The 12,719-nt window shown below is 48.4% G+C and overlaps 1 protein-coding gene across 1 annotated transcript; it reads left to right on the top strand.

Annotated features, from left to right (window-relative positions):
• The first annotated feature begins 6,399 nt into the window (after positions 1–6,399).
• On the top strand, positions 6,400–11,893 carry LOC111070491 (LIM homeobox transcription factor 1-beta). The gene is given in 7 exon segments (XM_022361082.2): positions 6,400–6,696; positions 9,886–10,485; positions 10,488–10,656; positions 10,741–10,955; positions 11,017–11,204; positions 11,269–11,536; positions 11,611–11,893. Coding segments are annotated over 7 exon segments (1,764 nt in total). The 5' UTR covers positions 6,400–6,578; the 3' UTR covers positions 11,817–11,893.
• Positions 11,894–12,719: the final 826 nt, after the last annotated feature.

Genomic DNA, 12,719 nt, shown 5'->3' with positions numbered 1-12,719 from the left:
ACGAACTTTAACACGCCCATTTGCACTTTAAAGCTTTCAGCATGGCCATCCCCATCCCCAGCCCCAGCCCCATTTCCCAGTCGTGGAACACCCAGCACCAACACACTCATAAAATGCGCATTAAACACACGCAGCTCGAAGCCGTTGCCGGCTTGGCCAAATCCAAAAGGATTTAGTTGCGCCACAGGAGGCGCTTGCTCCCCGGCTATTGCGCCATCTTTGCATACCGCCACCGCTGGCCCCCCACCACACCACACAGCCCCTCCTAAGCATCGTCTAACCAAGCAGCCACACAACGGCAGCCAACAGGGCTGAGGGGGTGGGGAGCAACCTTTGCGCTCCAGCTGGTAACATCAATGGCTTTTTCATCCATCAAACATGGCGTCAAGCGTCAAGCGTCACGGGGACTGCGAGCGCAAAAAGGCAAGCTATTGTCGTCTAATACCACAGCGACAGCCCGGCATCCCAACGACCTGACGGAGTGACGGGACGGGCATGACAGCCTGACGGTATGGCAGAACCCCCCCTCCCCCCTCTGGCAGACCAAAAGCAAAGCCAAAGCAGAGCAGAGCAAAGCGCCGTGCACATCACATCACATCACTTCCGTTGCCTGCTGGCTTCGGGTTGGGTGCGGCTGCCACCGCCGTGGGCTACATAATCTTTCCAGCTTTATGTGTGCTGATGACTTGCTGAGCCTCAAACTGAGTTACGGATCTGGGGCTGGGACTGGCACTGGCACTGCGACTAGGACTGGGGATGCGAATAGAGATGAAGCTGAAGCCAAAGCAGGTCGGGTCTGGGTTGCACTGTGTTTGGCTGCTCCGAAAACTGCTGACTGGGTTTTTGTGCCTGGTCGTGCCATTTCTGCACCCGTACTGGGGAGCACTCCCCACCCCATTCCCTTGGCTGTTGGCTCAGCATGTTGCTGGCGTCTAAATACATGGACACACACACTCTTGCACTTGCATAAGCATAGACATTCATATAATGCTTGTAATATTTGCGCTTAGCCTTTGGGGGGGGCAGATCGGAGTCCACGCCACGCCACACCACTCTGGCTGCGTCCTGATGTCCTGCTGTCCTGCTGTCCGGACGTTTGCTCCAAGTGTCCTTGGGGCCTTCAGTTGGCGCGCTTCAGTCGAGTTCAAAATGTTTATTTTGTTGTCCTTAGGTTAGTCGTTTTCTCATTTTGTTCTCTGCCGGGCCATGGCACTCGGCGAGTATATTCTCCTTCCCGGGGCTTTTTGGGTCCCGGTCCGCATGGCTTGCTGCTGCTGCTGCTGCCCTCCGCTTGTTTGCAGAAATGTTCTGGTGTGTACATACCCGTAGTTGGTTGCTGGATGTAGAGGTCGATGGGGATGTGCACTGCGTTTTCCTTTTCTTTTTTTCCAGCGTTTCTGTGTGTGTTATTTGATTTGAACTGTTTGCATTTAGCGCTGTTTGCATTTCTCAGGAATATCTAGCCCGTGCCAATGGTAAATATCCTTGATCCATTTGCAAACAGTAGCGACTAGAAGGCATCGCTCCCATTGGGCCAGCCAGCTACTGAAGAACCCCCTGCCTCCTGCCCTGCTTTAAGGCCTGAACTTGAGCACTTCGCTCAGGTCACAATAAAGTTGCTAAAAATCTACCACACAAATCGTATGGAAAGAGTTTGAACTCACGATGGACCATGCACAGGTAGACGGGTTGATATATTTTTAATGAGTAATTTCTTAAAGTTCTTATGCCACGATTTATCTTTATGCTAGGCTGTTCCCCGGCTTGCATCTTAGGCGAATACTGCGCAAAAATGCAAAGGAAAAAAAAGGCGCAGTCAGCAAACAGTTTTCAGCTGAAGAGATTTGAATGTCCGTCACAGCTAAATACCTTGTAATATGAAAAGAGTGAGCCACATAAAAGCGCCCACGGGACACAATGCTGACTCTGGCCATGATGATGAGGATGCTGAGGATGATGCTGATGATGCTGAGGATGATGAGCGCAGCAGCGCAGCGCACAAAACGATGATGCACAAATCCTTTAAGAGCGGATTTGGCATTCCTGCGATGAGATGAGATGGCAAGGGACGTTGAGTCCTGCACGAGGACACAAAGACGAACAAACGGTCGAGGACTTGGGCTGGGATGAGGTTGGGGCGCAGAATGGATGTGCAAAAGACAGAAAATAAAACAGACTGCGGAGCGGGAGAGGGGGGCTGACAGGCTTTAAAGCATTGCAAAATAGATGCCAACTCAGTGCCCCCCCTGTAAGCCGCATGCTGGGTCCAGTGGGGGGTAGCAACGGTAGTGGTCCAGGCCTGATATGAAAACTCAATCCTTGGGGATTGGGATCGGGACTGGGATCGGGTTTCGGCATTGCCATAAAGACGACAGCGCAAAGGGAAGTGTTGTATTTGTAGTGCAACAAACTATTTGTTTGAGCCCGCTGTGCGATGCTGTGAGCGAAATGTTCTCCGCTCCGTAATCCCTACGTCCGTAATGGTTATTGGAAACGCAGTCGAAAGCTGCCGACAAATATTGGCTCTGCCCTTGGAATGGGCGAATGTTTGCGCCTTGGCCAGTCGTCCTCCGGTACCCCACCCCCTTGCCCACAAGCCATGCCAGTGCGAGGAGACGCCACATTCGCACCCCCACGGCCCTCGTGCGACAGCCATGAACTTTTATTATGCCTTGAGGTAAATTGTTTTATTTATTTTTTAGGCCTGTCGCTCGCCGCGCAGCAATAACGACAAGGACAACCATGCAGTGGTCCTGTGTCCTGGATACTACGTCCCCGGTCAACGCATAATTCTGCGTTACTTTGTTTCCACAGACGCCATGCCACATGCCACATGCCCCATGGCAACACCACCCACAGAGCCCGGAGCCCGAAGCCCGGAGCAGCCGCAGCCGCATTGGCATCCCTTTGGGCCAGCGGGCAGCAGAAATCGCAACAATTTGTAATGCCAAATATTTTATTTATTCTGCGATTGCCAGCCTCCTCCTTGGGCCACATAAATAAATACATATTTGTGTAGTTATTTTTTTAGCACTGTCCGCCCGATTGGCTCAACAAGTCGCAGCCGCAGGGGTTCCGGGGCCCCCGTCCAGTCCCTGGGGTGGGTTCACTGTCCTCCTCCCTTGTGATTATAAGATTATATGTAGTGCAGGCCCAGAAATGTATCACATACTCGTACGAGCATTAATAAATAAATAATAAAAAAGAGCATGCTCGGGACAATTCTCTATTAGTTCGCTTTCATTTTACGAGTGTGTCTTTTACGAAAGGTTTCTGCATTTTAAATTAAAGTTAGATCTAAAAAATTATCTAGATTTAAATAAATATGGAGAAAGTTATAGAAAAAGAAAGATTTTTAGAATTCCCTGAGTATGAGGTGATCCAATACTGTTTTAACTATTAAATAAACATCAAAAATCTCTTTTCTCTTTCCTCTTTTTTTAACTCCTGAATTCTAAGTAAATAAATAATTAAAATAAATAAATAAATAATAAAATAAATAATAAATAAATAATATATAAAACAAGCCTACAAATAATTAAAATAAATAAATAAATAATAAAATAAATAAATAAATAATAAAATAAATAAATAAAAAAAAGCCTACATATGTCCGGATCTAAGAAAAAACATACAAATATGAGATCAAATCGTATACAAAACTACGAGGCAAGAGGGAGCCCCATTGGAAGACGTTCCAATACTTTTTTTATATAATAGAGAGTTAATCAATTTTCAATTTTACGATACGACTGGTGGAAAGTGTCCCAAATCAAAATAATATACTCTTCCCTGTCATCAGCACTCAGTTTTGTTCTCAAAAATCACACTATCAGCACTATCTGGCCACGCACTTGCAACTGCCACTGCAACTGGCACTGCCACTGGCACTGCCACTGGCACTGCCACTGGAACTCCATAAACGCATCGCCACTCTGCCAGTTTCATACGTAATGAACTCGTCGCGGAGGCGAGGGTAAATTTGTCTATTATGGTGCATTGATTAGCGCCTCGGCCCCCTATTCACACTTGCGGGCGGCGCGCGCGGCACTCGGCGGGTCGCCGTGGCTCTGTCGCTGCACAAATGCATGCAATGCCACACATGTCGTGTTTAATTAACCCCCAACAATTTCAACTTGCGCTGCCTGAACCACTGCCTGCCACACACTGACTGCCCCGCCCCACACCACACCACACCGACCAGCCCCCCCCACCAACACGCTGCCATTCATTCGTTCACACGCCCACACAGACACGCCCACTGGGAGGCTGCAGCTGCATTCATTCATTCATACGAGAGGCACGCGCATAATTCCTATCTGTGGCTGTAGTTTGTGGACCTCTGTGCCCTCTGCCCCGCAACGTGCCACGAGCAGTCCCCAGTCCCTTCCCTGCTAGGGTTGGGGCACAGCACCAGCACAGTGACCCAAATTAATCTTAGTCATTAGCAGGCGCACTGGAAGTGGCAGCAACATGGGGCAAGTGCAAGTGCACAAGTGTACAGCGGTATCCACGTTGAAGTCAAGCCCGGCCCGACAGACGCGACGATGACATCAGTAGGTGGCAACAGGGGGGAGAAAGACCTTCTAAGTTGCCGCCCCTCGCTGAGTGGCATGTCTAGGCTCCGCGCAGACAAAGTGGCAAAAGTTTCGTGACGCCTGCGGGGTTGTCAGATGAGGCGAGCGATGACACGAGGGCGATGTTGCCATGTCGACTCGGGGCTGCTGCCTCCCGAAATCTAAGACGGGCACGGGCTAAGTGAAAGTGTGCCAACAAAAGACTGTCCAACAGTCAGCGGCCTTCAAAACGATTGAATTACAATTGGCAGAAACACATCAAGCATTCGCTGGGCTGACATTAATCCCACTACTTGAAGTACAGGCAACAGAGAAAGTGTAGTAGAGGACCTTGATTTGCCTGCGAACCAAGGCCAGCAAGCTTCTATTTATTCAACCAATAAGATATAAATTCTATCGAAATTTTAACCCGAAAGTTGCCGATTAAAAGGCCTAAATAATTCCAACTACCTTTCCAAGAAAACCCCCATGGGCTATGTACACCTTTTAAAATTGTGAGCGCATCAACAATTAGCGGACAAGTGTCCATCCATTTACATAGACTTATATATCTGTTTATTTCCGCACAAACTGTTTCACCAGCCCCAAACCTGTACTCGTACTTCGTGCTTCGATTATGAATTGCAAAGCCAGCCGCACATAATTATTATCATTATCAGTGGCAAGGCAACACGCAGCACCAGAGCTGTGAGAAGCTGCCAGCTAAATGGTTCGCCCGCGCTAATTGTGAGTAACACGTTCGCGTTTACGAAACTTTCTGGGGAATTTTCTCCGGGAAACACCAACCAAACCATCCAAGCCCAGAAGCCCAGAAGCCAACCAAGGAGCCAGCCGACCGCCCAAAACGCCCCGGCCAGACAGGTCCTCGTCTCGCAGCTAGACATGCAGTCAGCCGGCAAGTGCTTAGACATTAAAGTTTGGCGCGCTCGTTTAATAGACCGAAATTCATTTGGCCAGAAGTTTAAAGAGTCGCCCGGTGTGTGCCGACATTTACGAGCACGAGTATCTGTCATTAACACGACCCACTAGTGGCTGGCAGGACGGGACACAGTACAGGACAGAGTCCGGGACTCCAATTAAAGCTGAGACATTGAGGAGAAAACTTTAATTTGATTCCGAGCGTAAGGCATCGAAAATCAATAAATTTAAAATGTACAAGCAACTGCGGACAAAAAAAGAGAACAAAATCGTGGCCTGCACACGAAAAAAAACAACATTCCGGCCATAGATTTGCAGTGCTCGAGGAAAGTCTTTGGGGATGTTGTTGCCGAGGCAGAGACAGGGACAGGGACAGAGACCGAGGCGAGGCGAGGTGAGTCGACAAAGCAAGCAAGAAATCGCCGAGCCAAACATCCTTTTGTCAATACAAACTACGTGCAACAAAACAAATAAAAGCTGCCCCGCCAACAACAAAGACAAAAGTCAAAAGTGCAAAAAAGTGCAAAAAACAAAAAAGGCAAAAAAAAAAAAGGCAAAACAAGTCAGAAGCGCCCCAAATCTGTGGCGGTGACTGAGGCAAGGTCAACGCATGCGCCCCCGAGGCTGGGGAAGGCGAAATGGCAGCGTCTCTCTCGCTCTCAACCTGCAGGGGTTGGAGCTCAGGAAATGCTTTCCCATTCACATAGATACACCACCCGCCCCCACAGTCATACCATCTAAAATGGCGCACCCAGTGGCCATTTCTCCTCCAGCTTGGAGAGAATTTCCTACCTCGACAGCGGCAGTGGCTGTGGCAGTGGCATCGGCAGCATCGGGCCTTGCATCTGCCAAGAAGAGCAGATGATTTTTAACAAATTTCATTAACATCAGAGGTCCGTAATCATTCAAGCATCGCGTTTCGTAACAGGGCTAGGTCAGAGAGCCGCGACGCTGGCCGCTACAAAGTTCCCAATCGAATAATAGAGACAATCAAATCAAATCAAATCCAATTCATTCGAGACACTAAAACTTCGCAAAATGTGCCAGTAAACAAAGGAAATTCCTGCTGCTTAAAATTATCCCATGCCCATCCGAGAACTTTGCCAAAATTATGTAATTGCCAGTAATTGTGACTTTGAATTCTCCAAACTAAACGAACACACAATGATCGATGAGCAGCACCCAATGCAGATTGGCATGTGTAAGTATTAATCGCCAAGACGAAGTGTTTACGGAAAGACGACCAAAAGCCGACGGCTTTTCCTACACTTTTATTTTGCGACGGCATTTTGGAACCTCAGCGTGCAAACTTCTATTATCTAAATTTGTTTATTGTTTATTTTACATTGTGCCGTAAAAAAAACTCCCTTAAAATTAGATGTCTTCAGTCATCCTGCTAAAAAGTTTAATCCGATTTCATAAAGACAACGAAACGAGAAAAAGAATTTTAATCTAAAGCTGTTTATTATTTGATTATTGATTCTTTCATCCGACAATCAGTGGCTCCAGATTTATGAATTGAATTTAATTAACAAATTCAAACAAATTGAATTTCTATTCAGTTTTCAAATTATTTAATAAATACATTCAGTTATGAACAACTCAGCATCAAAGCTTCTCATGCTACAAACTCCGAATAAGAAGGTGTATTGCAAAAGAAAATCCGCATGGATGGAGATGGAAATACAGAGCCACATACTCACAGCTCCCTTTATTTTGAAAAGTGTGCATTTTAATACAAGAGTTTGTACCATCAAATGCTGCTTAGTGTGAGTGCTTTAGCTGTTTAATTATTGTCAATACAACTCCCGGCTAAGGCACATTTTCAATTCATTTTACCGTCTAGAAAACGACTCCTTATCCGACACCAAAATCTCACACATGTTGCCAAATAACCGTATAAACTGAGACTCCAATGCACAGCCAGTGACACCCACAAGTCGAACATCAAGTGCTCAAATCCAACTGGCGAGAAGCCAGCGATAATTTCAACATATTTTCCAGTGGAAAGCAAATTTGACTTCTGTCAGAGATTAGGCCAAAACAAAGCATTTACGCTGCGATAGCTGGCACAACAAAACGGCACCGTAATTTCATTGTGTGCCCAAATCCGATTAAATAAAACGCTGTCAGTCCCCGGCAATGCCAGTCAGCGACTGACAAACGGCTGAGGCACTGGCAAGGCAGCGGCAAGGCAGCGGCAAGGCAGCGGCAGCGGCGACACACAGCATCCTGGCAAGGGTTTCCGTTCGCGGGTTGCTGTCTGTCGACTGGCAACATATGCCGCCAGCCGCCAGCCGCCGTAACCGACAACGTAAGTCCCCGTTCCGCACCCGGAACTCGGGCCACGTTTCGGGCTAAGCCAAAGCATATTTTCTGTATGACGCGACCTAAGGGTGGGTATCCGTATCCCTCTTGTTGATTCATTTAAATGCCCCGGTTAGCCCCGCACACTACTACCCGAGCCAACCCAACCCAACCCAACCCGATTCAATGAAATTCATTTATAATTTAGTTATGAGCGTCTCGCGGGGGGTGGCTGCCCGACGTTCCTCTGTCCGCCCCTTAGTTCTCAGTGCCACATTAGAATCTAATTAGAGCGGGGGTAGACCTATCAATGTCGGATTTGCACTTGTCGTCCCAAGTCCGCTGAGGCCACGCACAGACATGTCCGGCAAACATGCCGGAATATATTCTGAGCTGCCAAAGGGCATCACAGAGCGCACAAAAGTGTAACAGGTGTGGCCGCTGAGCGGCTTAGTCCGCTGCAGTCCTTGCGAGCTGGGCGCTGCAGTCTTCAAAGTGTCTAAAGTTAATCACAGCCGGCCCAAATGGATGACAGACTGCAGGAGCTTGCAGTTGCCATTGACAGTTGACAGTTGAATGGGCAGCTCAGTTTTCCTTTGAAGTAGCACCACCTCTGGGGAGTGACACAAATCGACTTTGATCTGATCATCAGATTCGTTATTGGCCTGCTCAATATTTGCCATGGAAAGAAGAAGTGTGTGAGCAGAGGAAATATATTTCATCACTAAACCACTTGCCCAGGATCTCTAAATTTCGAATTTGGCATTTAGAAAATCAGAGAGAAAATATTAAAATATCTACAATAATTGTTAATGATGTGCTCAGATTAGGAAATTAATTTATAATTATTATTACTATGTTTTCATTGAGCCAAAAGCCCAATGGCAGCCTAATCGCTTATGGCATTGCCTTTTGAATCCTGTCAGCACATACCAATCAGAATAACGCTGTACCCTGTAATTCAGCAGCATTCAATTGAGGCAAGCACTTAGATTAATTCAAATCAAACAACTACAAGAGTTATGCTGATATTATTATAAATATTATACCCATGCCGGAAATAACTCAGTTGATTTGGCCGTGATCCAACAGCGGAGAAGTGTTTCAGTCCTGCCAAAGGATGCATGTGAATACCGTGAGAATAACTTTTAAATTCTGCGCATTTTAGTGGCATAAATTTGCATGCCAGATATGCACACATAATGTTGCAAAAATTTAATGAAATTACGAGCACATTTAAATCATTCATTCATTCAAAATGCGGAGTGACAAACCACAATTCACGGCAGGGGGGGGGCGTGCAACAATAACACTGAAAAAGAGCGACACACACACACTTACGCACACTTACGCACACTCATGCTGGGAATCAAATTACGGTGAAATTTCAGCAATTTGCCATAAATTGAGACAACACGGAACAAAAGGCCGAGCACAACGAGCACCGCAAATGTACAGTAATTTTTTGCCGCCATTCCGAACAATCGCACGCACACGCATCCATTACGTATACGCAGTGTTGGCTTTTACTTGTTTTTTTTTTGTTCGTTTTGCATAAAAGCCATAGCCATTTCGAGTGCAGCCAGACAGGGGCACACACTGGCTGCTGGAAAAGTCATTTCAATAATTGCAAAACCACAAATTTACTACAACTCGAAATGGTTGGCAAATGGTCACACAACTCCGTTGAACAGAGGCCCTCGAAATGGGAGTGGAATGCTGGGGCTATGGCTATGGCTATGTGCTGGACAGCAGATGGACACTGGATGGATCGGGGCGAAACGAGTCGAACCGCAAATACAAATCCAGTTTGGGGGCATAGTTTTTGCCACGGCCAACTGGCCGCAGTTGTAAATTTGAGGCCCACACAGGCACAAAAAGCTCCACACACCAATCCCTGTATAAGTACGCACTCATACATATACACACACACACACACACACACATAGACTCACTCGTTGTTGCACACTCCTCTGGCAGCCGCAATGTGCATGCCAAAGGGAAAATAAAAATATCTGAAATGTTTTTCATTTGCATGTTGTGGGGCGGCCTGCCCCACGACACGACCACAAAACCAAAATAGTTCCAATGGACATAAAATGTCAACAGCAGCATCTACTGGGGGCAGGACCAGGCCCAGGAGCAGGAGCAGGAGCAGGAACAGGAGCTGGGGCAGGATGCGTACCATGCTCAGGAGCGGGGCAGCCACAGGCTGGGGGCCTCAATCAACTGTTGTTGAACGGAAATGAACGCATGTTAACAACACCAGCAACAGCAGCAGCAGCAGCAGCGGCAGCGGCAACAGGAAGAGGTTTGACAGCAGCAACAGCCACTGAAAGTGGCAAAGCCGGAGCAGCAGCCCACAATGACAAAATGGCGTCAGTCAGCAGAAATGTCAACGGAAGTTGCAACAACCACAACACCAACAGCGCCATAAACAATGGCCACGCACACCAGCAACAGACGATGGGCATGGGCATGGGTGCGTGTCCGGGTCCGGGTCCGCCCCAACTCTGTAACCGCATTACCTTGGGGGAGTGCAGCCTGAACGGGATGGACAGCTTCACGGCGCCCGCACCTCCATCGGCATCGGCATCAAACACACCGCAAGCGCCTCAACTGCTGCAACAGCACACGGGCGGCATAGGGGGGACATGGGGGCTGGGGGCTGTATCGGAGCCCCAATGAACAATTGCGCCCACTGCTGCCAGCCAATTTGTGATCGCTACATCATGCGCGTGGTGGATAGCTCCTTCCATGAGGGCTGCCTCAAGTGCACCGCCTGCTCGCTCCACCTGGTGCACTCGTGCTACTCCCGGGAGGGCAAGCTCTACTGCCGCATCGACTACGAGAGGTGAGTGCGCGTATGCCAGGTGCCGGATAGCCCTCTGACTGACCACCGCATTTCCATTTCCATTGCCATTTCCATGCCACGCAGACTCTACATCCGCAATCGTTGCCTGGGCTGTGGCCATAAGGTCGCCGCCGATGAGCTGGTGATGCGCTGCCACGAGAATGTCTTCCATCTGAAGTGCTTTGCCTGTGTGGTGTGTGGGGCCCTGCTGAAGAAGGGCGAGCAGTATGTGGTGAAGCAGGGACAGCTCTTCTGTCGCTTCGACTACGAAAAGGAGGTGGAGATGCTGCAGGGCTATGGTGAGTCCACATGTCGTCCATCGAGTTCATGTCAAACAATGCCAGCCTTTTATATATTCAGATTACTACGGCGACGACCTCTTTCCGCCCAAATTGGATGGGCGACGCGGCCCCAAGCGACCGCGCACGATCCTCAACACCCAGCAGAGACGATCCTTCAAGGCCTCCTTCGAGGTGTCACCCAAGCCCTGTCGCAAAGTGAGAGAGAATCTGGCCAAGGAGACCGGCTTAAGCCTAAGGATCGTGCAGGTAAAATGCGCCACATCCGAGTTTGTTATTCTTCAGATTGACATCTGTACTTTGGCCTGATTAGGTTTGGTTTCAGAACCAGCGCGCCAAGGTCAAGAAGATACAGAAGAAGGCCAAGCAAGAGCCGCCCAGCAAGGGAGCCAGCGACTCGCAGGACTCACAGGAGTCCCACGACAGCAGTCTGGCCACCAAAATCAAGGACGAGGCGCACAGCGACAGCGAGTCACAGATGGAGTCGCCGTATTCGACTGCCTCCGAGGGACTGTCCAGGATGCGCTGCATCAAGGAGGAGCAGGAGCAAGTGCCCTTCAACTGCATGGAAACCAATAAGGGTAAGTACCACATATAGCTGAAGAAATCCAGAAATTCCCTGAAGATAACTCCTTCCTGGATGGCCCGTCCACAGAGAACTGCAACAAGAACAACGAGCCCATACTGAACACCATTCTGGGGCTGAGCTACGCCACCTTCCAGCAGCTGATGGGACCCTTCACGCAGACGCCCATGATCAACCCGATCGACAGGCTCTACAGCATGCAGAGCTCATACTTCCGGCCCGAGGAGCTGGGTGCCTACGGCGAGTGCGGTGTCAAGGAAGCCCTGGAGCACTAGTCCCTCCTTGAGGCCCCACCCCCCCAATTTTAAGCCCAAATCAAAATTAGACCTTGTAAAATAAACGAATGTTAATGTGCTAGCAATTGAACCCACACAGCGCCTCTTACGCAGCACAGCAGCCCAACGATGGCCACCGTCAGGCACTTGCGCAACCACCCCACGCAGCCAGCCGGCGAAAAGGTTTGCGGCACGTTCGGTGGTACTGCAGGTGCAGCCTCTGAATCAGTTCCGCTCGGTTGACAGGAGGAACAAAGCATTTGACACAGCAGTCACAGCCACCCCGAAGCTTCGCGGAGCGGGGTGCAATCGGCTGTACGGGCGTAAAATTCCGATTCGTCATGGATAGTTCATAGCCCCCGCCCACGACCCCAGCTCCTGCCAAGGCTTTGCTGACGACCCTGTTGACAGCATCGACATGAGAGCGGTCCTCTAACAGTCGCTCCTTTGCTTGGCACTCTTTGCCCTTCGTTCGCCGTGGTGGAGAGAGCATTGAAATCTGATTTTTATTCTTGCTATCTGAATTTTACAATGTTTGTTTGAGCTATTGAACACAGGTACATAAGTCGGCAAAGTCAAATAGGAGACTCTAAGCTAAGTTTTAGGTAATCGGAAAATGTAGCACCGAGAATGAGCACCAAGCCGAACCGAAACGATATATATCTAACTCTCTTGCGATCCCACAACCTGCGAAGTTACTCGTACTTGTATTTTTATTGCCATTTTTTTTTTATTGTGTTCATTCAATTATACATTTTAAGTAAAAATTATATATTTTCATTACTGTTTAATATCCTATGTTGTATCCTATTGTTGTATTTATTTTATTAGTTTTCCCTTTTTTTATTGTTATGGCTCTCTCTTTATTTCGCAGTTCTTATCACTCTCTCTCCCTCTAGAATA

Source organism: Drosophila obscura, unplaced genomic scaffold (assembly GCF_018151105.1).
Source record: "Drosophila obscura isolate BZ-5 IFL unplaced genomic scaffold, ASM1815110v1 contig_1, whole genome shotgun sequence".
NCBI lineage: Eukaryota > Metazoa > Arthropoda > Insecta > Diptera > Drosophilidae > Drosophila > Drosophila obscura.
The sequence above is the reverse complement of the archived record's forward strand: the minus strand, read 5'-3'. Positions and strand labels throughout refer to the sequence as shown.